The 26,969-nt window shown below is 44.2% G+C and overlaps 1 protein-coding gene across 2 annotated transcripts in view; it reads left to right on the forward strand.

Annotated features, from left to right (window-relative positions):
- Positions 1-26,969, forward strand: part of TMPRSS2 (transmembrane serine protease 2) — a 78,845-nt gene that overhangs the window by 28,985 nt on the left and 22,891 nt on the right. For both annotated transcript variants that reach the window (XM_054974891.1, XM_054974890.1), the window contains exons 2-6: positions 6,403-6,454; positions 9,452-9,665; positions 10,189-10,275; positions 11,968-12,087; positions 26,713-26,842. In XM_054974891.1, coding sequence (XP_054830866.1) covers positions 6,440-6,454; positions 9,452-9,665; positions 10,189-10,275; positions 11,968-12,087; positions 26,713-26,842 — 566 coding nt within the window. In that variant the 5' untranslated portion in view covers positions 6,403-6,439. The remainder of the gene's footprint in view (positions 1-6,402; positions 6,455-9,451; positions 9,666-10,188; positions 10,276-11,967; positions 12,088-26,712; positions 26,843-26,969) is intronic.

Raw genomic sequence — 26,969 nt, forward strand, 5'->3', positions numbered from 1 at the left:
GCTGGAGATCTCCCAGAATTACAACTGGTCTCCAGGCCACAGAGGTCAATTCACCTGGAGAAAATGGCTACTTTGGGGGGTGGATTCTTTGGAATTATGCCATGCCAAAATCTTTCCCCTCCTCAAACTCCACTTTCTCCAGGTTTCACCCTCTAGATCTCCAGTAATTTCCCAACTTGGAGCTGGCAACCTTAGTGGGGTATAATTCCATGGAGTTCACCCGTCAGAGCAGCCATTTTCTCCAGGGGAACTGGTCTCTGTTTCCTGGAGATCAGTTGTAGTTCCAGGAGATCTCCAGCTACCACCTGGAGGCTGGCAACCCTAGGCTGTAGAGACCCCAGGCCTTGCTGGTTGCCTTGCTCAAAGGCTTCTTGCATTTACTAGACAGCTGTCCCTCCCTCTGCTTTGGCATCTCATTTGTCTGTCTCTGCTATATGGACGTCCTGGGGTTTGGGGTCTATTCTGGAATAAGTCTTTACTCTCAAAAAGGCCTGTACTCTGAAGGAGGTTGTGGTGTTCTCTGGCTGGTAAATAATGCATGGATTTTATTCTGTAGTTACCAATACTTTATCAATATTAATCAGCAGACTCCATTTGTAGAGAGCCTTTCTGCTTGCTCCTTTGAAGCTTTGAATAACTTAAGTCTCTGCTTGTTTGTTCCTTCCCACCCACCTTATCTTCACATCTCCTCCCCACCCCCGCCAATAAAATAGAACAAACTATTCTTTATTCCATTGTATCTAATAAGATCAAAATAATCATGATTTATTTATAGTCCGCCTTTCTCACTGAGACTCATGGCAGATTACACAGTGTAATTCAATACATTCAACAGCTGGGACATTTGATAGACAAAACAATAGCGTATAGGCTACAGAGATCTGAAAGCAAGCGGATACCCAATACAGAGCCAAAATAATGGTGAAACAAATATAGGCAATTTGACATGACACTTAACCATGTGGAAGTAATCCATAAGGAACATACAGTAACAGAAAATGCACAGTAGTATATTCTACAGTTGCCATGTTACCAGAACTGCAATTTTATGGGGAAATTAGCACGCAGTCTGGGTTTAATTAGTGCGGATCTTAACCAGCTATACCAGAGTCCGTCTTCCAGATTACTTGTGCAATAAAGAGACAATGACTAATAAGTTTAAAACGTGTTTACTAATAGTGTTGCGTATACCTACAATAACACATACAAGCAAGGTACATACAAGAACTAAGAAATAAAGAGTAGAAAAAATAGAGCCGTTTGCATGAGCAGGGAACCCACCTGAGATCGTAGAAGCAGGGTGATATGCACCTGGTCATGGCGAGGAACAAAGACATAGCAGCGAAGCGGGGCGATATCTAATGCCTGCACTAGACACACAGAGAGACGGTCGTGGTTCAAGATAGGAATGGCATGCGCACCTCATGGCAGGGGAAGCCTGCTTAAGTACCCAAAAACGTACCCTGAGGTGAGTGCCTTCCATGTGGTTCTCAAAAGGGGAACAAAGACTTAATGGGTCTACAATTATCGCTAATGGGCCACTTTAGTATCTGAATATATGATTGTGACACCTCGGGAAGAGGGGACAAAGGAGGGGAGGGGAGTGCCAGGCGGGTTGATTGAATCTGCCAGGAAGCTGGAGTTGTCTTGATGGCATCAGCTCTGGAATGCCGTGGTTGTATTGAGATGCATCCATTAGGTGCTCTGTACAGTCGGCACGTAGCTTCCATTCTGGGGCGGCTTCCAAGATATGCATAGCAGGGCGAGGCTGGGTGCTGTGGACGTGACAGGAGTGTGTTTGTGAAATGGCAGCCTCAGAATAAACTATCCATGTTCGTTCTGTGCTGCCTGGGAACATGGCTTCTTCCTTGGCACGTCTTGGGCTTGCTAGCAGGCTGCCTAGTGGTGAGGGCAGACCCAGTGACAATCCTGCAAGGGGCTCCCCGTGGGAACTGACCAGGGGGTGCCTGGCCAGGCTCGTGGAGATTCCCTCCGGCTGGCACTGTGCTGCTAGTGGCATGGCTCTGGGCCCACGCGAGGTAAGTGTCCAAGGAGGCAGTAAACAGGCATGGGTGGCACAGTCCATTACAGCAGAGAGAACAGGAAACAGCCATGGGCAATGCTGCCCTTAAACAGAGTCTCTGGTGGAGCCTCAAAACAGCAATGCAGGAAACTGACACAGTTCATGGCAGGCCCCATAATGGGAGGAGGGGGATCCATGGCAACAGTACCCATCCCTTATTGAAGCATCTCTTTGAACTATTTCATTATAGCACAGTATTACTTGTGTAAGAAAATCCTCCTGAATGATTCAGTTTTGCACAGTTTGCAGCAAACAAGGAGAGTAGGAGTTTTCCTGACATCTTCAGGCAGGCTGTTCCATAAGGTGAGGGCTGCTAAAGAGAATGCTTGTATATGGGCAGTTGTTGATATTTTAAACACTTCAACAGTGTTCTATCAGTTTGTGTTGCCTTGTTGATCTTCTTAGGATCTGTCACACTAAGTCTGACTTTAAAGCTTTTGCTCTAAACGAACGTCATGTTGTTCTGTTTATTTAGCTCCTGCATTTTGCACAGGTTGGTGTGGCATTGTTACATTTCTCCTTGTTTTTTTGGGATGAGTTGCAGATGTCTGTTTCTCCTGTACGATAGTCCATGCAATGTTGCTGAAAGGTATGACCTTGGGACTTCTTCCTTTACATCTGTTACTGCTTTTGTCCATGCTGCACCATCATGAATAAGCACTTGGTTTCTGGCTGCAATGATTGTAAGTCCTTTGAGCCCTTGTCATAATAATATCTTGCTTTTTATCTGTTCATTCAGTTTATGTACTTCTGAGACAGGGCATTTTCTGTGGTGGCACCTTGCCTTTGGAATGTCCTCCCCCTTGAATCATATCTGGCACCTACTCTACTTTCTTTTAGGTGCCCAGCTAAAACACATCTTCTTACCCAGCCTTTTAATAAGCGGCTTTATCTTATCAGCTTTTAAATGGTCTGGTTCTATTTTATGAATATTTTTAAGCTGCTTGTATTTTTAATATTGTGGTTTTGAATTGTAAGCCACCACAAGTAGGATTCTGACAAGGCAGCACAGAACTATTCTAAGTAAATAAATCCCTGAATAATTAGGAAAAAATAATCCACAATTACAAAATACTGCCTCCGGACATATCTCTCCCTACTTCTGTTTATGCAGCTATAGATTCCTTTATCACTGGTAGAGATTCCAGCAATAGGTTGGGAAATTTCTGATAGGCGAAGTTTGGTGATGGGAAGAAGCTAAGAAGGACTGTGACACTATAGAGTCCACTTTCCAAAACAGCCATTTTCTCTAGGGGAATAGATCTCTGTAGCCTGAAGTTATCTCCCTCCCAGCTGGAGACTGACAACCCTAATCACTGGCCTAAGTTGTTTTGACTGATGGGACTGTGTTTCTAGCACATAGTGTATCCTTGCACCAGTGTTTCTATGGTACTGTTAATTTTCAGCCAGAATAAAACATCTCTAGTTCTCCTTTTGCACTTTTCAATACTGAGATGGCCTTCATGTAGTCTTTCTTAACATGTAGTAGTCCTTGCATACTTTTGGGAACCACAAGTTGTTTCCCTTTTAATAAGATACCAACAGCACAGGAAGTTCTTCCTGAATGTGATTATATGGTGTTGGTGTGTGATATTTAGGCCAACCAGCTGTAGCAGCATTGATGATCACCTTCTGCAGAGTCTAGTGTTGCCAGGCCCCCTCAAGCTCCCGGTGGGGGGATAGGGGCCTGGCATCTACCTTGGGGGAGAGGGGGGTGCGCATGCATGCCCCCACAAGCGTGATGATGTCACTTTGGGAGTGATGTCATCACGCAGCCCCTGGGAGTGCGCCCATGCTCCGCAGGGGCTCAAAACGGGCCCGATCCGTGCCAAAATGGGCCCATGTTGCCATGGATTGGGCCCATTTTGAGGTGCTGCGGACTGCAGGTGCACTCCTGCACGCCACAGTGCCTCAAAACGGGCCCGATCTGCAGCAAAACAGGCCTGAAACGAGCCCAATTTAGGCCAAAACAGGTTCGTTTTGAAGTGCTGCGGCATGCAGGAGTACTCCCGCGCTCTGCAGTGGCCCCGATCCAGGTCAAAAGGGGCCCGATCCTGGTGGCTGCTGCGCATGGGAGTGCGCAGCGCTGTGGGGGAGCACACATGGAAGGTGCGCCCCCCGCTGGTTAAGTAAGTGGGGGTGGAGGTGGAGGATGGGGGCAGGGGCAGGGGATCCCCCGCCCCACCCCCACCCCCACCGAGGGTCTGGCATCCCTAGCAAAGTCTGATCTCAAGCAGTATCTTCTGCCGTACTCCTCATTGCCTCTGACATTGGATACATTTTTATTAAATTTACATGAATGATCTCAGCTTCCATATCTTGCCTCTTAATCATAGGCTATAGATAATGTATCTAGATACTGCATCAGCCATAACCTGGCATTGCTTTCTTGTATGAAAATTCTCAGAAGTCTCATTTTTACTTGGCATACAAGCCCCTCAAACTTGATTATTACTGTATCATATCTGCACTTTTTGTCAGTAGTTAGTGAAAAGGTATTAAACAAATCAACAGCTTGAAGCCCTGCAAAGTTAAAAAAACAGGGCTACCTGCCCCTTAACTGGCGTCTCCGCAGCTCCACTGAGTTTCATGAATTGGTCAAACTGCCTTTTGAATCATCTCCAGTTGTCTGCAGCATGACTGGAGAGACAGCATGGCTGCTCCATCCCACTGGTGTTTACTCTTTCCAACTTCACAACTTCTGTTTAAGCATACACCTACTCCGGGTACCACGTGGTGTTCTCTGGCTGGTAAATAATACAGGAATCTTCATTCTATAGTTAGTACTTTATTAACATTATTAACCAGAGGACTTTATTTGTAGAGACTCTCTGCTTACTCCTCTGCCTGATAACCACACTCCTCCCTTAGTCTGTGTTTGGTTGTTCCTTCCCACTGATCTCTCAAAGAAAGTGTATTCTCGTGAAGGCTAGCACTGTTTGTCATTCCCCCACAGCCTGACCCTTTCAGTCTCTCCTTTCTCTAGCCAACTTGCTAGCTCCCTCACATTATACCCCAACCTGAGGTGCCCTGGATTGTCACAGTCATGCTCTTTCCTCCTTTTTTACTATCAGCAGACACCAATGACAGCAGCTTAATCCAGTCAGATGCAGGAAGCAAAGGGACTTAGCAAGCCTCAAATGGAGAGTCCAGAAGGCAATGCTGAAGGAGAGACTGTTGTTGTGGGTTAAAAGGGAGTCAGGTGGCTGCTGCAGGGTTGAATCACATTGAGAAGAAGCCATGCCATTGGAAGTACTAAATGGGTGAAAGAAAAGAGCCCTGGGTACTCCAATGCCTAACAACAGGCAAAACCTGAAGCCAGGCTTAATTGGGTTTTTATTGTGCATATACAATCATTTCATTCTCCCCACCTCTCAGGTGAAGGAAAAGAAATGTGAAATCTTTTAAAATTCTTTCATATTTGATATTCAAAAGTACAGCAGTATATCAAGATCTAATTTGGAGCATGGGAGAGAGCAGGAAGAAAAGACTGAAAGGGCAATGTTGTTGATTAACCTAGCAGGTCAGACAAGACACTATGAACAGATGCCTCCCTTTAAGTTACTCCTGATTCTTGGGCTGCGTATTCAAGGACAGACACTGCTTCCTTAGAATGAAATCGGACAACTTCAAACAATGAAACATAATATTGGTTGTTGTGGGTTTTCCGGGCTGTATTGCCGTGGTCTTGGCATTGTAGTTCCTGACGTTTTGCCAGCAGCTGTGGCTGGCATCTTCAGAGGTGTAGCACCAAAAGACAGAGATCTCTCAGTGTCACAGTGACACTGTATCTGTGACCCTGAGTATCTGTGACACTGAGAGATCTCTGTCTTTTGGTGCTACACCTCTGAAGATGCCAGCCACAGCTGCTGGCGAAACATCAGGAACTACAATGCCAAGACCACGGCAATACAGCCCGGAAAACTCACAACAACCATCGTTCTCCGGCCGTGAAAGCCTTCGACAATACATCAAACATAATATTGTTTGTCATCGTTGATGTGGCCCCTCCATGTGTGTAGTCTAGGGCAATTGCCTACTCTTAAAAGGGTGGGTGGGTCTGTAGCTACAAAATGAAACTTAATTTATTGTGAGAGATCCTTTGTAACAGTATCCTGTACAGAGGGTGTAAGCCGCCCATCTTTATCTTGCTATAAAGTGCTTCAGTTCATGTAGGCACAGTTTTCTGGTGAATGGAATGTTAAGCTACTCTGAGTTTTTTGTGTTCTTAGATGTGAAACATATTTTGTAAGAATTATATATTAAAATATGTAACTTACTTTTTAAATAAAACACCCACTTGTACATTTTGTTCACAGGTATAAACTTACCGGAAGTTCGTTGCTGAAAAACAAGATGGCATCAGACTCAGTAAGTGATCTTTGTGCCATTTGATGCTATCCTATAGAACAGTTCTAGGGGGAGGGGGGTTACTTTCTGAAAAGTAGGATTTATTGGTTAAATAATCTCCACATTGGTCCATAAAATGGGCATTACAGTACGTCAGAGTTGTAGATACACAGGACCATAAAATGGAAACTCAGTATTGCTTGCAACTCTGACGGAATGTAATACATTGTGTACACCTAAAGAAGTACTACCTATGCTGTAAAGGTGTAAGCGCACTTGTGATGCTGTGGTGAGTGAACATACTGTTCTGGCAAGTATACAAACTAAGCCTGTTTTGTCCTTTGCTAGGGAAATCCCCATCCTTGAGTGCTCATCAATAACAAAAACTGCGTGCACACTTGCAATAGCTGCAACTTGGATCCTGGTTGCAAAATGCTGTTAGAACGTAGGATAGTGAAGCTGTTGGTCAGGGGTGAACTGGCAGTCTAGAACTATTCTGTAAAAAAATTATTCTGTAGCAATCAGGCTACACCTCTGAACGTGTTGTTTATCCATCCCTACACATATCCTGCCTCCAAGGTCTGTGAGTTCCCTGTCCCTCTCCTTCCAGGTGGTGTTTTTGGCAGCATAATAGCACTCACGAGCTCTCCCTCAACTTTGCTCTGCCTTTGCTGCATGGCTGCAGCAGCCTTCCTTGGCCTGCACAGCAGAGTGACAGCAGCCATGGCAGAACACTGTGTCTCCTTCTCCCACCAAGAATTGTCCCATTGATGTTAGTGGTCAGTCCATCATTGCTGTTGCACAGCCAGGGCACCAATCCATTCCTAATGTTGCACAGCTAGGGCACCAGTGTAAGTACCTTCTTGTAGTCATGTGGTTACTGGGATCTGAGTCATGGAAACAGAGCAAGAGTGCTAGATAGGCCCTTGTAGTAGAACCTTAAACCTGATCATTATTTGGGCAGTGGATGACTAGATTATAGGCCTGGGCGAATGGTCTCTTAAATATAACCAGGGCTGCCAATCCCTGGGTAGGGGCGTAGGATTCCCTGCCCCCCAGTCCTGTTGCCTGCTGTGGCTTGCTGCAGGGGTGGGAGAAAAATAAAAAATGAAGAATTGTGTACTTACTGGAAGTTCTTAAAGGGAGATGACAAAAGTGTGGCTTTAGGAATTGCCAGAAACTGTGGTTTTTCCATAGAGCCCCATGTAATTTCTAGAATTACTCTTCGTCACTTCTGCTACGTACATGAGGCTAAATTAAAAAAAAAATTCTCCCATGATGCTGCCCTTCCCAGACACTCCTGACATTGCCTGGCAACCCTTAAAATAACATAAATCTACAAATCCTGAAAAGTATATGTAGCTTTAATTAACTTCAGCATGTTGATTTGTTTCTTGAATACAATCAAGAATAGAAGAGTCCAGTAGCACCTTTAAGACTAACCACTTTACTCTAGAATAAGCTTTCGAGAATCCCAGTTCTCTTCATCAGATGCATCATTGCTGTTGCACAGCCAGATGCATCTGACAAAGAGAACTGGGATTCTCGAAAGCTTATGCTACAGTAAAGTGGTTAGTCTTAAAGGTGCTACTGGACTCTCTTCTATTTTGCTACTACAGACTAACATGGCTAACTCCTCTGGATCTACAATCAAGAATAAATGCCTATAATGTTGGAAGAACTGCACTGATATCAAGAACAAATTGAAACTGAAGGTAGTGATGCTGGTTGGAAAGGTGAAGATCTTGAAGGACATTTTGTTCCTCATTTTCAATGGGGTTCAGTTGACCCTTCCTGACTCAGTTAAGAGCCTAGCAATAATACTGGATGCAGCTCTACTGTTAGAAAAACAAGTTAATGCAGCTGCAAAAAAATGCTTTCTGCAAATTCAGTCTAGCCTGGAAGATGGCCGTCTACCTTGACGTAGATGGTGCAAAACACTGCAGCTCAATTATTATCAGGAACTAGGTGGAACATGCATATTACTCCCATTCTGTAGTCACTCTATTGGCTACCCATCAGTTACCGGGCTTATTTCAAGGTACTGACTATCAAGTACAAAGCCCTTTGTGGCCTTGTTCCTTCATATCTGCAAGACCACCTCTCTCCCTATGCTCCACTGTGGCAGCTTCACTTGTCTGAAGAGGGTTTTCTTCAGGTGCCACCATGCAAATGGACAAATCAACAGCTCCCATACACACACATTCTCAGTGGCAGCCCCCACTTATGAAAGGGCCTGCCTGAAGAGTTCAGGAAAGCTCCCACTCTCTGGACTTCCTGCAAACTGTGCAAAACTAAGTTATTGGGAGGGCTTTCTTACACAGGTGATAGGGTAGTGGTGTAATGAAATGGTTCAGAGAGATGCTTTGGTACAGGGACTGTACACTATACTACTGGGTACTGTCTATTTCTGTAAGTGTGCTCTTACTGGATAGTTCCACGCTGTTTAATATGTTATATTGATGTGCTTAGCATTAGTTTGCAGTGCTATATTGGATTTCTGCTTGATTTCACATTTCTGCTATCCTTATCCTATTGTAGTTTATTGAATGTATTAACGTATATTATGTAATCTACCTTGCGTCTCAGTCAGAAAGGTGGACTATAAAAATGTAAATACAAAATAATGAGGTTCTGACATTACTGTAGAAAACTTTTCTGTGCATGCGCTTAGAGTACCCTTTTAACATTATTTGGTGATCAATTACAACTTTTTCTAAAGTTTGTTCTTCAAACATGATCATGAAAACAGCAACAACCAGTTAGCCCATGCTTCGTTACTGAAAATGAGCATTTTTAGCATTTAGCACTAAAGTTGTTTTTGATTGTAAAAATAATTTTGTTCAGTTTAACCTATTTACTATGCATGCAATGACTTTTTGAAGTGTCCATCCTAATTTCGCTTCTTTTGTGCTAGTCTGACATCAGTGGACTACTGCAGACTGCTTTTATGAAGTGTGACGTGTTCCTGACACTGTCAATTTTGTACTAACATCTTTTTCATTCCATTGTTTTCAGAGGCCACCTCCATATTATGAAAATTACGCCTATCAGCCAGAAAACCTTGTTCCTCCCAGACATGCCAGTGGCTTTAATGTGTGCCAACAGTATAGATCTCCATATTGGCCTGCAACAGTACCACATTATGTCCCAAGAGTTTGCAATCAACCCTCAATTCCAGCACCTGCAGTTGTGCATCCCAGTTCTTCATCTGCAAAAATCTGCACACCAAGTAAGTTTTGCATTGAAGATGTGATAAATTCCACACACAAATGTGATGATGATCCTGTTATTAGAACTGTGTAGGAGAAGTAATGTATGAGTTTGGTCCTCAATGATGGCTGATCCTGTTGAAGTCTTGCTTGTACATTTTTTTCTCTCTCCAAAAGAAGGAGAGGAAGGAACTGTGGGAGCAGATCAAGGTTCAGGAATTGGATTCGGGGAATGATGCTTTGGTTCATACTGTTCTCCCCAATAAAGTGATAACGTTGTTTCACTGGGGGCAGTGGGCTTTTAAACGTACAAACAGAGGCTTTGGAACTCATTCAGAGTGGAGATCTTAGCACATTCATCCCTCTAATGTACAAACAGGACGTATAAGCAGGGGCAGTTAAACTTAACTGGCCAACTAGGTCCAGTGATTTGGTAATATCAGGTGAATTTTTTTGGAAACATACCTACAGACGTGTAGCAAATTTTATTTAGCAGTATGCTTAACACTTGCAGGTAACTTCTCCTTGTTCTCTCAATTGCAGGAATCAGGAAAGCTCTGTGCCTCAGTCTTTCAATTATAATTCTGCTTGTAGGAGCAGCAATCGCAGGCATTCTGATCTGGTACTTTGGTAAGGACATGCTTGTACCAGTAGAAGTTTTTCTATCAAAGAGCTCATTGCGCAACTTCTTCCTTGGGCTGAGCCTTAATGAGGATTTTTCTCCTTGCCTATTGTGTTCTTATGATGCTGTTAAATGATGGTCACTGCTTTTAGCCTCTTGATACTACTGATTTATCATCTTCTTTTCTGTGTGGCTTGGAGGAACAGCTTAGTGCCATCACAGTTAGGAATCCCAGGTGCCTGCCAGTGGATGGGCAACCTCCCAGCAGTTTGCTTGCTTGCCCGCTGGTTGCTGGCAACTGGAGAGAGGTTGTAGGTTGCCCGGTGATCGCCTGCCACCAGCAGGTACAAGTGCAGCACATGTGCCCCAAGCAGGTGCAATGATGTCACTTCCAGAAGTGACATCATCACACCAGCTGTGGGAATGCTCCTGTGCTTTGCTTGGGGCCGATTCTTTGAAAAGCATGGGAGTACTCCTGCAGTCAGCGCAATGTTGTCACTCCTCGAAGTAACATCATTGCACCTACTTGAGAGCACATGTGCCACACTTGTGCATGGGGTGCCTGCTGTTGGCAGGCAATTGCCAGGCAGCCTGCAACCTCCCTCCGGTCACCAGAGACCAGCAGGCAAGCGGAGGAAACTGCCAGGAGGTTGCCCCCCTCCAGCCATTGCCTTCAGTCCCTAATTGTGACAGCACTAAGCTGTTCCAACTTCTAAGCCACGCGAAAAAAGAGGAAGATAAAGTAATATCAAGAGGGCAGGAGCGCACAAGTGGAAATAGCCTCCTGCCATTGAGTACCGGGCTCTCTCACCTTCCTCTGGGAGGGTATAGGGACCTGGCAACCCTAATCAATAGAAATCTGAGGAAGATGGGTTCAGTATTGTTCACTAATCTTCATATTCAGACTAGAAAGCATTCAGTTGTAAACATATTTCCATGAGAGAGGTTCTAGCCCTTAACGTTCTTTCTTTTGCATAGACTTGGTTTTGGTGCCGTAAGAGATATTGCCTTCTGATTATCTACCCTTTGGCCTTGGCTATGCTTAGGTAGTGCTTGCTGTATTTCAGTTCCCCTTGAGAGGCTTAAGTTAACGAATAAAAGTTTACTTGATGATGCCTCTCATAAAATATGCCACAGAGTAGAATTAGAATTGCTCTTCACTATAAAATGTTGCTGCTTGACTATCAGTGTGAGTAGTCATGTGTACAGTGATGTGATCAACTTAAAAGTCTTAGTAAATGACTGCATTTGTTACACTCTTCATATGGCAATAATATTTTTATTAACATGACTTAAAAATCAAGAATGTTAGTGGTACTGGAAGTACCAGAAAGCCTGTTGGTGTAGTGATTAAGAGCGGCAGGACTGTAATCTGGAGAACTGGGTTTGATTCCCTACTCTTCTGCTTGAAGCCAGCTGGGTGACCTTGGGTCAGTCACAGCTTCTCTGAGCTCTCTCAGCCCCACCCACCTCACAGGGTGATTATTGTTGTGGGGATAATAATGGCATACTTTGTAAACCGCTCTGAGTGGGCATTAAGTTGTCCTGAAGGGCGGTATATAAATTGTATGTTATTATTATATTGTATTGTGCTGTTAAAGACAGGTGGCTCTGTGATACAACTGAAGTATTTCTTGGCTTGTTTTTTAGTTTTTTCTTTTGGCAGTCTTATTGGTGATTATTTTACTGATCATTTTCAGTGACAGACCATTGTTTTGGATCCAAAATACGGTGTGGCACTCAAGCAGTATGTGTGTCACCCTCTCAGTGGTGTAATGGAGTAGATGATTGCCCAAATGGTGAAGATGAGAATCGTTGCGGTAAGTGTGTTTTTTAATTAGGATTTCCCCTGTGATGCTTCTGCTTTTTCTATTCTTTTTTAACAAGAGTGATTATTTCCAATGATTAATGCAGTACTCAGTCTAGTTTATATAAGGATTATGCAGCAGTTGCTGGAGACTTGTAGGTGAAAAGTTACCACTTTCTCAAGAGAACTCGCTTCAGAACTCACACATGCATAGAGCATGGACATGTCTTCACTAATGATGCAACACCCATAGTTGCAGTAGTGGCATAAACATGGAGAAGATGTGGGCCATTGTGATAAGGACCATTGTTGTCCTCCTGCTTGTAGCTTCAGCAGCCCAAAGTAAGCAAACGTGTGCAGGAGTTGCCTGGTAAGGGGCAGAACCACATGGTTGTACATCACTCGCAGTGTTTAGTGCTTCATCCTTCTAAACAGCTTTTTAAGAATGGAGATTTAACATTTGCTTGAAATAAGTTCTCTAGTCAATGGCAGGCTTGCTCTTGCTCTTGGTTAGAAGTAAACAGAATTAACTTGTGGACCAGCCATCAAACTGTAAAATGTGCATACACAAGTTCTTAGACTGATGAGACAAACAAGTTTTAGATCTTTATTGAACAATATAGTTGCCACTGAGCATTACACTAGAAAAGTATCACAAACTGGAGAGTTGCAGCTAACTCTAATACTTGGTTGTTTGCAACTAATATGATCAATAAGTAGGGCAGAATACCAATGACAGATAGTAGACAATTTGCTCAGATCCTTTTAAAATACCACTTGTAACCTATGCTGGACGATGAAGTTGCTCTCTCACAGGCATTGAGAGGCAAACCTTTTCTTGCCCACAAACAGCTCCTCAACCTTAAACAGCTCCTCACTCACAACAAGGCTCTTCCCAACATGGACATGAACTCTGGGACCAGGGCCTGCAATAAACCAAGATGCCAACTCTGCCTCCACGTTCACTCCCAACTACACAATCACTGGACCTAATGGCACCATTTATACCATCTCAGGCTCATTCACTTGTTCATCTTCTAATGTTATATATGCCATCAAGTGTCAATAATGCCCTTTAACTCTGTGTTAGACAAACAGGTTAGGCCCTTCACACACAAAAATGAATGGATATAAATCTGGTATCAAAAATCGCAATATTCAAAAACCGGCAGAAGAACATTTCAATCTGCCAGGACATTCCATCGTTGGCCTAAGAGTAGCAGTTCTCAAGCAAAGAAACTTCAAAGGAAAAGTATAAAGTGAGATTGCTGAAATTAAGTTTATTTGCAAATTTGGAACAATGGATCCCCCAGGGTTGAATCGGGACATAGGATTTTTCTCGCATTACAGATGCTAATTTTCTGCACTTCACATACCCAGGCTCTGTCAAGTTAACTACAGCATGTATTATAGCTAACTTCCTAATTTACAATACCCCTCCCACCTCTGCCTGGATTATAAGGACTCTTTCCTTTTCCACTCCTTGTATCTGAGTGGGGAGCTCTGACTCTCCAAAGCTCATACCCTGGAAATCTAGTTGGTCTTCAAGGTACTACTGAACCCGAATCTTGCTCTCTCACTTTCCAATATTAAGTAGCCATAGGGATAAACTTCATAGACTGAAGTCATGAATTGGAGGCTTAATTTCTTGTCCTTGTTTACAGTTCTGTAGTATTTTGTTGCTGAAATTTCAGAATTACCTCTAATCAAATCTGGGAATGTGCTTTTTCTAAAAGACACCATCTTTAAAAAGTACTAGTTTTTAGAGTCCACAGGCTATACAAGTGGCTGTTGTTGTTTCCTAGAGAAGCAAAGAATAAAATGTTAAGCATCCTTTGAGCCCCCCTTTTATTTTTTAAAAGATTATATTTAGGTTTTCGAGTAAAGATTCACCAGTGTCTGGATCCTCTGTGAATGTTTAAAACTGTCTAGCTGCTACAAGTTCCAAATATATGCCTTCGCAGGTGCTAATTCACACAAGTCTATGAATGAGCTTCCATGTGTTCACATTATCATATTGTGAGACTTAAATCCTTTTGTGCTTGAACTATAAGCTATCTGCCAGATCCAAAGCATAATTCCAGCTTATTTTGGAGCCTATTTCCGTCAGATGATTGTAGCAACCTGCCTAATACAGAAAGCCGTCTGTCTGCTGATTAACTACTGCAAGCTTCTGCAAAGCTGCCATAGATCAAACTGTTGAGATACAGTAAGATGTGCCTTCCCTGCCCCTGTGCCCCCAAGATGGAATAATTAGCCATCCAGATTTGTCAGTGTCACTTCCTTTGTGGTCTGTTTGCAGGATCTGACTCAGCAGGTTGCTAAGGATATGTGGACTCAGTTTGTCCATCAGATGACTCAATGCTTTCACCTTCTGGAGAAGGTGACTCCAAATGGGAATGAAAAGTTTAACATTCCTTGGACAAGTCCTCATCTGGCATTTGAAGACTAGCATTTGGAAAACTTCTTCAAGTGAAGGATCAACAACAGGGCAATGTTCAACTTATGGTTGACATAATGCCTCCACACCTATCCATCCGGATGAGATGGATCCCATGATGCCCAAGAGTGCACATCAGACTTAAGGAGGTCCATCTCAATAGTTTATGGCAAAGAAGGCTCATGTAGAGGAAACGAACATAGACTAGTTGATGACCAGAATGGCTCACCTCTTTCTCAAGATGCATGCAAGATGTCTCAGGTCCATGAGGATGTGAGCCGGTGGATGTAACACCCAGTATGAAATATTTTTTGCATCCACTGTGTCTTAGATGCTATGGTTGGTTTAGATGCAGAGGAGTTAGCCGTGTTAGTCTGTGGTAGCAAAATCAAAAAGAGTCCAGTAGCACCTTTAAGACTAACCATTTCACAACATTTCTCCTGTTTTGTCTGTATTATTTATGCCAATAAAGGTTGCTGTGTCTGACTAACCAATTTTATTGTAGCATAAGCTTTCGAGAATCAAGTTCTCTTTGTCAGATGCATGATACAGAAACTGGTCAAATATAGAAGAGGAGGGAGGAGAAGGGGAGGAGAGAGAGGCAATTATGGGGGGAGAGAGGGGGAGGGTGCAACCAAAACATTCCTTTGCTAGTATATGTGAACATCTCCTTTTGGTGTGTGGATCAGTTGGCTTCAAAGGAGTTTGCCCTGTTAGTTTGTAGCAGCCAAACAGCTAGACCATCCAATTCCAATGCAGTATGAGCCTTCGATAACCACAGCTCATCCCTGCCAGATGCATCTGACAAAGAGATCTGTGGTCCCCAAAAGCCCACGCCAGGTGCCACTGAGCTCCCCCAGACCCTGCCTCTGTAAAAGAAATCTGTTACCTGTGATAATGTGATAACCATTCATAGTCCCTATTCAGTCCCAGCTTGACAGAGTCAAATTTGCATATGAATTCCAGTTCAGCAGCCTCCTGTTGGATTTTGTTTTTGAAAGGTTTCTGTTGAACTACAGCGACCTTTAAGTCTTTGATGGAATGTCCTGGTAGATTGAAGTGTTCTCCCACTGGTTTCTGGACGTTTCCATTTCTAATGTCAGATTTGTGTCCATTTATTCTTTTGCGTAGAGGTTGGCTGGTTTGTCCAATGTACAGAGCAGAAGGATATTGTTGGCACATGAGGGCATATATCAGATTGGAGGATGAGCAGCTGTAAGAGCCAGAGACAGTGTAGTTGATGCCATTGGGTCCTGTAATTGTATTCCCTGGGTAGATATAGGGGCAGAGCTGGCATCTGGGTGTGCTGGTGGCATAGGGCCTGAGGATAGAGTCCATGTATCCTGAGACTCCTACTGTGATAGTGTCTCTTCCTGAGACAATGGGGCGTCCTGGGTTACTAGTACCCAGAAACAGTCTGCTCCAGGACAAACCTAAAGGAACTAACAACAGAACACCAGTGGTTGTCACCTATAGCTCCCAGCTCAAACCCATCCAACGTATCATCAGTGAGCTACAACCCATCCTGGAAAATGATACCTCTCTCTCAGAAGCCCTGGGTGGAAGACCCTTCCTTGCCTACAGACAGCCCCCCAACCTTAAACGACTTCTCACTCACAATCATGAATTGGCCAGCAGAGTCACCAGCACAGGTACCAGGCCCTGCAACAGACCCAGATGCCAGCTCTGCCCTTATATCTACCCAGGGAATACAATTACAGGACCCAATGGCATCAACTACACTGTCTCTGGCTCTTACAGCTGCTCATCCTCCAATCTGATATATGCCCTCATGTGCCAACAATGTCCTTCTGCTCTGTACATTGGACAAACCAGCCAACCTCTACGCAAAAGAATAAATGGACACAAATCTGACATTAGAAATGGAAACGTCCAGAAACCAGTGGGAGAACACTTCAATCTACCAGGACATTCCATCAAAGACTTAAAGGTCGCTGTAGTTCAACAGAAACCTTTCAAAAACAAAATCCAACAGGAGGCTGCTGAACTGGAATTCATATGCAAATTTGACTCTGTCAAGCTGGGACTGAATAGGGACTATGAATGGTTATCACATTATTACAGGTAACAGATTTCTTTTACAGAGGCGGGGTCTGGGGGAGCTCAGTGGCACCTGGCGTGGGCTTTCGGGGACCACAGATCTCTTTGTCAGATGCATCTGGCAGGGAGAGCTGTGGTTATCGAAGGCTCATACTGCATTGGAATTGGATGGTCTAGCTGTTTGGCTGCTACAAACTAACAGGGCAAACTCCTTTGAAGCCAACTGATCCACACACCAAAAGGAGATGTTCTCATATACTAGCAAAGGAATGTTTTGGTTGCACCCTCCCCCTCTCCCCCCCCATAATTGCCTCTTCTCTCTCCTCCCCTTCTCCTCCCTCCTCTTCTATATTTGACCAGTTTCTGTATCATGCATCTGACAAAGAGAACTTGATTCTCGAAAGCTTATGCTACAATAAAATTGGTTAGTCTTAAAGGTGCTGATGGTTGCTTTAGGTCTGTCTCAGGATACTGCCTTGTTGTATGGATGACTTTTCTTTAAAAAAAGACCATGTTTAATGTCCTGATATGATTATCTTGAAGATGATCTGCTACAGTTGTTCCTGATCATAGGAAAATGAATAATATGTGGAGCAAAAAGCAATTTTGCCCATCTTATCGATGTCTACTTACAATACCCTGTTCAGGGCATCTTTCAGGGCTTATACTGTTCCATCAGCGTGTTGTCTTGTAGTCTGAAAGATGCGGTGAAAATCTCACAAAGTCAAGGTGTTGCCATTATTTGTGACAGTTGTGGGCCAGCACATCAGATTCCAAATAACTGATGAAGAGCTATAATGGCAACTGCTGAATTTTGGGATAGAATAATAGCTACTTAAAATAGCTTATGAGTCTATAACAGTTCAAAGTTCTTACCTGGTAAGGGCCAATGATGACCAGAGGTTATTGGTCATTCCCAAGGGAGTTCTGCTGCCTTGGGATGGTTATAGGAAGTAGGTTGATTAATTATTTCACACTCAAAATTCTTTCTACCAGCCAGGTTCCAACCAGTGCTTTCATCTGTTCAGTTTCTGGGTGTGCTGCATGTAGTGCAACTGGAATTATTACACAGTTTGAACATAGGTTCTGCACTGTGAATGGCTGCATCAGCTGCAGAATTGCTCCCCCCACCCCAGGGTTTCTACGGTCTTTCTCCTTGTGCACATATCCCAACAAAGCCAAACAGGGATTTTTTTAAACTGTACAATGTTTTCTTCAGTGCGAGGTCTGGCCCTGGCCCTCCCTTTCACTCTCCCCTTTATCTCCCTGCATCCTGATTCGTTGAACAACAATCAATCCAGTTTTTTATTTTTTAAAATCTTTTTAAAACAAAATGTTTTGTAATCAGAGTTAATAATAATAATAATAATAATAATAATAATAATAATAATAATAATAATAATAATAATAGATTTATATACCGCCCTTCAGGACAACTTAATGCCCACTCAGAGCGGTTTACAAAGTATGCTGCTATTATCCCCACAACAAAGCACCCTGTGAGGTGGGTGGGGCTGAGAGAGCTAGAATCTTTTGTAATCACTCTGTGGTGATACAATAAATCGCTGAACTCAAAGGAGCTGCTGAATGTAACACCGCTTTTTTCTCAGCCAACAACGAACTAACACAGAAAAGGAAAATAAGTAAGAGAACAGTCTAGGGGGTGTTTTCCTCCATCCCATAATCAGGTTCCAGTTAACTCTTTACTATCCATTTTACTACATCCGTCCCCCTTTAAGTCTTCCTTCATTTCTTTAGTAATCACCCAAATACAGTCTTTCAAATACCCAGGAGTTCTTGCTCTCCCTGGATAGCGGTGTGCTTCCACCCCATCATCATCCCTAGGTCTGGAAAGGTCAGTTTTTGCAGAAGCTTCCCCAACTAGTGACCTGGAAGGGGACATCAATGCACAGTTGGCATCAGTCTCTGAAATGCCACAGGGACTCTGGTTTTCTGGGCTCTGGTCCTTCGGGTATTCCTGTTCCTCTCCCCCCTTGCACATCAGTTCTCCTGCAGACGTGGTCTTGATGCCACCTGATGACTTGGCCATCAGGTAAACCAATCGTAAAAGATAGAGACCCCGTCTGTACTTGAATCCTACTGAAGATCTAGATAGGTTGGGAGGTACTAAAACTTTTGGCATAGACCTGATCCTGTACTCCCAAGTCTCTATTTTTATCATGGTAATCATGGCTATGTTTTTGAAGAGTCTGTTTCCTTTGTATTTCCTCTTCTAGTTTGGGACACGTTAAATCCAAGTGGGTCCCATTAACAGCTAGACATGGGCACAAACAGCAATATGAACTAAAAAAAAAGCCACGAACAGCCCAATCAGCTGTTCGTGAACAAGCTGTTCGTTAGGCCCCATTTCCAACGAACAGGTGGTTGTTGCAAGCCTAGTTCGTTGAGTTTGTCCTCCGTTGGTCAAGCCAGACAGTCTGGCACCTGCAATCAATTCCCCTGGCAACGGAGGACTGTCTGAACTTCAGGGCCGGATCTAGGGTTCCTGGCACCTGGGACAACCCAAGTCTGGCTGCTGTCGCGTGTGCACAGAGCATGTTGCGTTCTCAGCACTGCGTGCATCATGCAGGGCAGCTAGGAGGCTGCCTGCACCAGTCACCTGCCCCGCTGAGGGGGCAGCCAGCTTGCCACGCGCTCCCTGTCCTGCGGGGCAGGTGAATGGTGCGGGCAGCCTCCCAGTCCTCTGTGCCACTCGCTTGCCCAGCAGGACAGGGAGCGCATGGCAAGCTGGCCACCCCCTCAGCTGGGCAGGCGAATGGCACGGAGGACTGGGAGGCCACCTGAGCCATTTGCCTGCCCCACAGGACAGGGAGCGCGTGGCAAGCCGGCCACCCCTTCAGCGGAGCAGGCAAGTGGCATGGGTGGCCTCCCAGCTCTCCGTGCCATTCACCTGCCCGGCTGAGGGGGCGGCCAGCTTGCCGCGCGCTTCCTGTCCTGCTGGCCAGGTGAATGGCGTGGGCAGCTGCCCAGCTGCCCACGCTGCTGCCAGTGCACTCCTGGCGGCTGGCAGCTGCCCCGGCGCCCCCTTCTTGGCAGCGCCGGGGGCAGACTACCCCCCTGCCCCCTTCGATCCAGCCCTGCTGAACTCTGTCTGAACTCCTTCTGGCTTTCCTTCTGGCTTGTAAGTTAACCCTCAAAGTGCCTTCCAGGCAGCAGACAGTCCAGTTTTTGCCACTGTAAACAGAAAATGGTAGGAAAGGGGGGGGGGACCCTTTCCCAGACTGCAGTCTCTCTGAAACTGGGGGGGGGGGGTCTTTAGAGGACAGTGAGGACTAAAGGGGGAGAGCCATGGATCATGCCTTTCCCGGGGTGCAATCTCTCTGAAACTGGGGGGGTCTTCACAGGACAGTGAGGACTAAAGGGGGAGAGCCATGGATCATGCCTTTCCCAGCGTGCAATCTCTCTGAAATTGGGGGGGGGGTCTTCAGAGGACAGTGAGGACTAAAGGGGGAGAGCCATGGATCATGCCTTTCCTGGGGTGCAATCTCTCTGAAATTGGGGGGGGGTCTTCAGAGGACATTGAGGACTAAAGGGGGAGAGCCATGGATCATGCCTTTCCCAGGGTGCAATCTCTCTGAAATTGGGGGGGGGGTCTTCAGAGGACAGTGAGGACTAAAGGGGGAGAGCCATGGATCATGCCTTTCCTGGGGTGCAATCTCTCTGAAACTGGGGGGTGGGCAATGTTGTAACCGGGCAGTCATTAAAGAGTCCAATGAATGGTTTATGATCTGTGGCAATCGTGAATTGTTTCCCATATAGATACTGATGAAATTTTTTTACGCCAAAGATAATGGCTAGGTCCTCTTTCTTCACTTGTGAATAACTTTGTTCTGCTTGATTGAGAGCCAAGGTAGAAGCGATGCCTGTCACAAGGAGAACACGTATCAGTTCCCTGAAAGATTTGACAGGAAGTGTAGTCATCACCATCAGTGAGTCTCTCAATTCATGTGCCCTATACTACTCCTTCAATTCCCAGTTTGTTGAGGGAGTCTTCAGGGGGCATCTTTACCAGGAGCTGAGCTGTTGTCGGCAGGTGGGGAGGTGCAGGGAGCTCACCTTCCACTGTCCCAATGGATCCCCTGGCAGTTGCCGCTGCTCCAAGCCCCCTTAGGCTGTTCTGCCACTGGCTGGCAAAGCTGCCGGCAGTCGAGACTGTAGGGAGCATTCCACAGGTGGCAGCAATGAAGCTTCCTGAGCCGTGCAGTGGCTCACCCACCCCATGCCTGCTCCGCCCCCACTGCAGCCTGCCTGGCCTTTGTGGGCTCTGAAGCAGGTGTGGGGTGAGTGAGGCGCAGGGAGGAAGAGGAAGCAGCAGGCAGGACTCACAAAGCCTGGGCAGGCTGCTTCCTTCCACCACCTCATCATCTCTGCACCTTGCTAAACAAGAGGGTTTAAGGCACAAAATCTAACTGGATGAAGAAAAAGGGAGTTGTGACAAGCAGCAAACTGTTTCATGGCCATTTTGTACATTATATGGAGGCAAACCCAGGTTTGCCTTTCAGCCTCCTCTCCCAGCCCACTCTCTCACTCCACTTTGTCCCCCTCCATTGTGATCCATCTGAAACAGAACTGTGCCTCATTTTTAGAACTCCTGCTTAATAAGATCAAGGCAATATAGCAGCATCAGGGGTGGTGGGTGGAGGACCTATTTCAATCACAAATATAACATATAGCCTAAAAGTTGTTCTTTCAGTTTTATGGGTGCTACTGTAGGAATTAGCTCTAAACTACATCAAGACCCAAGGCAAAATTTAGAATATGTAAAGGAAGAAATAAAACATAACACATCTTTTCCCCAGTTTGATTTTTGCTGTACTTCACTTCTGAATCTTTCAGGTGACTGGTTGAAACAGATAGCAGTTTTCTGTTACTAACGTACAGTGAAATCCTAAACAGAGTTACTCCAGTCTAAGCCCATTGAAATTAATAGGGTTAGACTACAGTAATTCTGCTTAGGATTGCACTGTTAGTGTTGCAAAATGCTACAAAACTACCAAAAAACTAAATAAATCTGGGTCCTAATATGCCTTAGGGGAGCCACAGTGAACCAGTAACTGAAATAAAGGATTTATAAAGCACAAGACTTAACTTTATGTGGATGTAACTCAGCACCTCTAAAGGCTTGGAACTGATACAAGCAGTGAAAGATGGAGCTACTTGTGACAGCAAAAATGAATAAAATGGCATCATGAGAGCACAATATAATATGGTGTGGAGGAGAGAGGGCCAAAAATGCATTACAAATCAAAGGACAGCAGCAGATCATCTCTCTCTATAAAGACAAGTGTCCTGACTGACTCCTCAGCGCCCAGCCCAAACCCCTGGACCTAGAAACATGAAATTTGGGGAGCACGTTCTTTTCACGATGTGAACACCCACTAAGAAGGGATTTTAAGAGATTCATCCCCTAAGGGGGTAAAAAGGGGTAAAATGTGCTTTCCCAAAGGGATACAGCTTCCCTGTGTGGCTGGCAGGCTGCTGTCTGCTTGCACCCCCACCCACCACCAGCTCAGCCACTCTTCCCTGATTGGGCCAGCCTTTTGAGGTCATTTGCATATGGGGGCTGATCGGTCCTCGGAGTCATTGAATGTGTCCTGAGATAAAATACACATCCTAGTCTTCCCCTAAAAGTTCACAAACCAAAAAATGTTACATACCCCTTAGTATTATCACTGGATTTAAAGTATTAAAATACTGTAGCGAAGCACGGGTATCAAACTAGTTACCAAATAAAATCTCTAGCCCTACTAATCCATCCAGTCAAAATGTTGGCATTCTAAATTTCTCTCTAAGTTTTAAAGTGGTTTCCATAGCTGCCTGTCTGAGGACCATGGATCCAAAGATCTGTTCTAACAACACTGGAGAAGCAAGAAGGAAGGAAGAATGAAGGAAGCAAATGGACAGAGGAAGAACTAACCCTCTCCACTCCATGATATTTTTGTTTCCTTTTTTAAAAATTAGTGAGAATACAAAAATACAATGTGATCAAAAAGTGTACTAAAAACAACTAAAGAACACACAAAAGCACACAAAGTACTGTATATTTGCAATTAAAGACAAGAGCAAGTCAACTACTTGTATCTCAATATATGCTCCAATTCTTTCGAGTACTTAATTTACTTAGAACAAATTGATTCTTTTCAAATCTCAATATTTTCTCTTCAGCATTATTTGGTTGAATTTTATTCCAAAGGAATAAATGGGCACCAAATCTTAAATTTTCCTGTATCTTTCCCTCCCAAAGATGTCTCATTGCTGTTATTTTGTACATTAACATATTATTCCAAACTTTATGGGGGAAAAAAACCATTGGTGTGTTTGCATTCTTCTAAAATTTTGTAAGATGTATACAAGCAGTAGCCAGCAAATTCCTAATTAAAATCCTTAATTCAAACTTCCAATATCTTGGGAGCATTCCCAGTAGAGCAATCTTCAGATCCACTTTCTATACTATCTCTTCCCTGATTTTATTCTGCCAATAAGACCTAGCTACTGGATAATTCCATAAAATGTGCAAAAATATGTCTCTATTATCATTACATCTCTAGTAGCCCTTTGAATTCAATTTACTTTGCTGCTCTGTCCAGCGTTAGGTACCATCTAAATTCCTTATCTACAAGCATAGGTCTGCAAATAGAATATTTTAACTCCACTTTATCAGTGCAGAGTAAACCATAGTTTCTTCTTTATCTAATTGGGTGTTGCTTGTCCCTCCAAATCCAGGTAATTAATGGAGCTGGATCTCCAACTATTCCGCCTCCCGATCAACCTTGGCCTCATTTTTCCTGAACCACTTGATAATTGAGACTAATCTAGTAGCATGCTGTTTTCTTTATACCTTTTTCTTTCTGCAGAGGAGATACTCTACTCCTAAAGGGTGGGGTGGGATAGAGAGAAGGAGAAGATTTCTCCCCACTTTTCTTTCCCCTTTACCTCGCTTTACTCCAGGGAGCAACATGGCCAGCATTCTTTCATGTTCCCTGAAACTAGTATCAGCTGTGTAAGACCATGTTGCTTGGCTTGAGCCCTCAGCTTTGTTATGGCTATGCTATCGCCTTGCTGCTATTTTCCTCCCCACTATCAGCGAGGTCTCCAGTTCTTGACTGCTTTCACAGCAGTTTTTCACAGATTGCTCAGTGGTGCACCTTTGTTTTGCTCATGGTAGCTGAACCTCCTGGAATAGACCAACTCGACTCTTCAGGGGTTGGTAGGACCAGATAACTACTACAGTTATCCAGAAAGACCCCTCTGTAATGCTCACGTTTTTATCATGTGTTTGTACAAATTCTATAGCTGCACATTGATGCTTTTTACAAGGAAACTGGAGTAATTTTCTCTCTGCCAGACAAAGCTTGACATTGTTCAAGAGTAAATGACAGTGATAGTGCTTCTGAGAGGGCCTATGGGGGCATTCTTCTGGCATTTATTCAGGTGTGTAGTTTTCTAGACTTGCAGAATGTTATTTGTTGAGTGAATCAGCCCTTAATCTTCTTAAGAACTTTCAGAAATATAAAAATCATGAACAATAAATCTCAAAGTTACTAGTAAATAGTCTGGTAGCACCTTTAAGACTAACCAACTTTTTAGTAGCATAAGCTTTCGAGAACCACAGTTTTTTTCATCCGATGCAACCAGGACCAGATCTACATATTTTTTGAATGGGGGCAAAAGTAAAAAATGCTGCCCCTTATATTTTTCTTTATATATACTTAAATGATCAATATTTTTAACATAGATATAATTTATAAAATATATAATTTATATAATAAATTGTGTTGATTTCTATGAATTGTTAATAATAACACTTTTACGTTATCTTATCCATCATTAGTTAAGCATTCTTTCTAGAATTCCTTTTGTCGTAGGGAGCTAAGGGAGTTCATGGGCAGACATGCATGTTAGATATTAGGAAGACAGACTTTAAGGAACTCAGAGGCTTGATGAGAGTCATTCCATGGCAAAAAACACTGGAAGGGATAGGAGCAAGTGAGCTCTACCAAAACAAGAGCTATTGCAAGCTCAAGATGTCAATATTCCAGTAAGACTCACTATGACAGGGGAAATTTAAATCCAACAAAGGAAGCCCAATACCCAAATAAAGATAATAGATTCAAATTCTTTATTCTAGAAAAATAACATTTATTGCTTAGCCAAGGCAAGTTTCTGACACCCAAAAGAATCCACAGCAGATGCAAAGCAGAGATATAAGAAAAGTAAACTCTCTTGCTAGAGCATCATGTTTTTAGGAGAAAATACAGATAAAATAGCACAGCATGTAAGGGCATTTCTTTCTTGAATAAATTAAGCATTAGTAATAATGTATATATTGAATATAAACCAGAATCTCCCTTTCAACTAAAAGTGAACTTTTCGGGGGGGGGGGGGGGTCCTGCACAACGCCTCACTGCATCATCATAATTTATGGTATTTGCCACATCACTTTCAATAGACAATGTAGCTAGGCAGCTTCTGGAAATTTGCTCAGCTGTGGACTCACTATACGCCCTTCGGCATATCAACGAATTTCAATATGCTGAGAGGAAGTAGAGACCAACCCTGCAGGGTTATTGTGCAAATAAGAACTATTTCAAAAATAAATCAACCAGAATGCTCCAGCTGGACTCTATATACCTGGTATGATTCCTCCTCCGAAAAGCTACTTGTTGATAGCATTGTACGTAGGATGGCTGCCCTACAACCCTGGTATTCCCTTCCACTGGAAGTCTGCCAAACCCCAAGAGTCTTCTAGCTGGGCTGATTGCCAATGATGAGGCCGAATAGCAACCAGACTGAGAAACTTTTTGATCACAATTCAGACAGGTGAAGGGGGGGGGGCGCTTGAGGTCTAGAAACTTTCATAGATTTGTTTTTAAGGCTGTTTCCAAAACATTTTTCCAGGCTGGCAATGTGGCAACTAAGTGAGTACCATTATTCTGGTTTCCCCCACCCCTCCTTTGACCCACTGAACACGTACTGCCTCCTCTGAACCTTTGGGACAGCAAAGATGCAGATTTACACCCCCCCCCCCAAAAAAAGAGAATCTTTAAAGAGAGGGTTGTGAAACCTATCTTTAGATTGCCAAAGAAACAATCAGGAACCCCTTTCCCAAATGGGGGCTTTGAAGATGCAGCTAGGGTGGGGTCTACAAGGAGCTTAGCAATATGACAAAGAAAGCACTCTGCGCATGTGCAGAGGCATTCCGGTGTTAGTTAGGATGTTCCAAAGCCAGTATTGAACAAAGGTTCTGAAAAACAGCCCTGGAGGTAAAAAAAAGTGCAAAGCCAGTTAAAGTGCCCCATAGTAGAAAATGGAGCTGCTCCTGGCATAGGCAGTGGGCTCTTATTTGTCTCCAGTTCTTAAAAGAGAAGTGCCATGAAACACGTGCCAAGCCCCATCCTTGAATTTCCCAATTCTGGATATAACCAGGCTGGTTGTGATTACTGTAGGACTAAATACACTTTAAGGGCAAACTAAGGTGGGAGTTTGTTGTTTTGATGGGAAATTACTTCGGATGGGGGAAGCGGAGAAGAAGCAGGGGAGGGGGAGAACCTGTGGAAATGCTTAACTCTTTCCTTGCCTGCCATTCCTCCACTCCAGACACCAAACCCGACTACTGAACAGAGCCTCCCAAAGGCAGAGCTGCTGTCCTCCTGACAGCGAGGGGCGAGCACCACTGCCGGCCTCTTTCCTTACCTCCCTGCGAGCCTGATAACTTCTGCCAAGGTGGCTGGCCAGCAAGTGAGGCCTGGCCCAGTACTACTTACCCTGCCCGCCCTACTCCCCATGGCAATCACTGTTGCGTGGGCTGCAAGTAAGAGTGGGAGGGAGGCTGGCAGCATGTACTCTGCATGCATGCATGCGCACAGCAGCAGTTGTCTTGCCGCTGCTTGCTCTCTGCATGCAGTTGGACACACAGTCGAGGAAGAAGGGAAGGGCAGCAGCTGGCAGCCAGGTTTGCTCTGTGTGCACACACGTAGAAGCCTCCTTGCTGGTGCCTTCTCTTTGGCACCGCCCGGGTCAAGCGACCCCGCCCCCCGCCCCTCCCCTAAATCCGGCGCTGGATGCAACCCAGAGATCCTTTGGACCAAAGTAACTGACAAATCTCTTTTATTGTAGTTAGACTTTATGGACCAAGATTTCTTCTGGAAGTCTATTCATCAGAAAGCAAAGACTGGTACCCTGTATGCTATGATGATTGGAATGATAACTATGGGAAGACTGCCTGTGTAGACATGGGATATAACGAGTAAGTATAATCCAATTACAAAAGTCATGTAATATCTTTTTATTGGGGCCAACCAAATACCTCTAAACACTGTGCAAGCTTTTTGAGTTATCTAGAACTTTTAATCAGGCTTGAAAGTTTAAAAAAC

The sequence above is a fragment of the Eublepharis macularius genome, chromosome 3 (genome assembly GCF_028583425.1).
Source record: "Eublepharis macularius isolate TG4126 chromosome 3, MPM_Emac_v1.0, whole genome shotgun sequence".
Classification (NCBI taxonomy): Eukaryota; Metazoa; Chordata; class Lepidosauria; order Squamata; family Eublepharidae; genus Eublepharis; species Eublepharis macularius.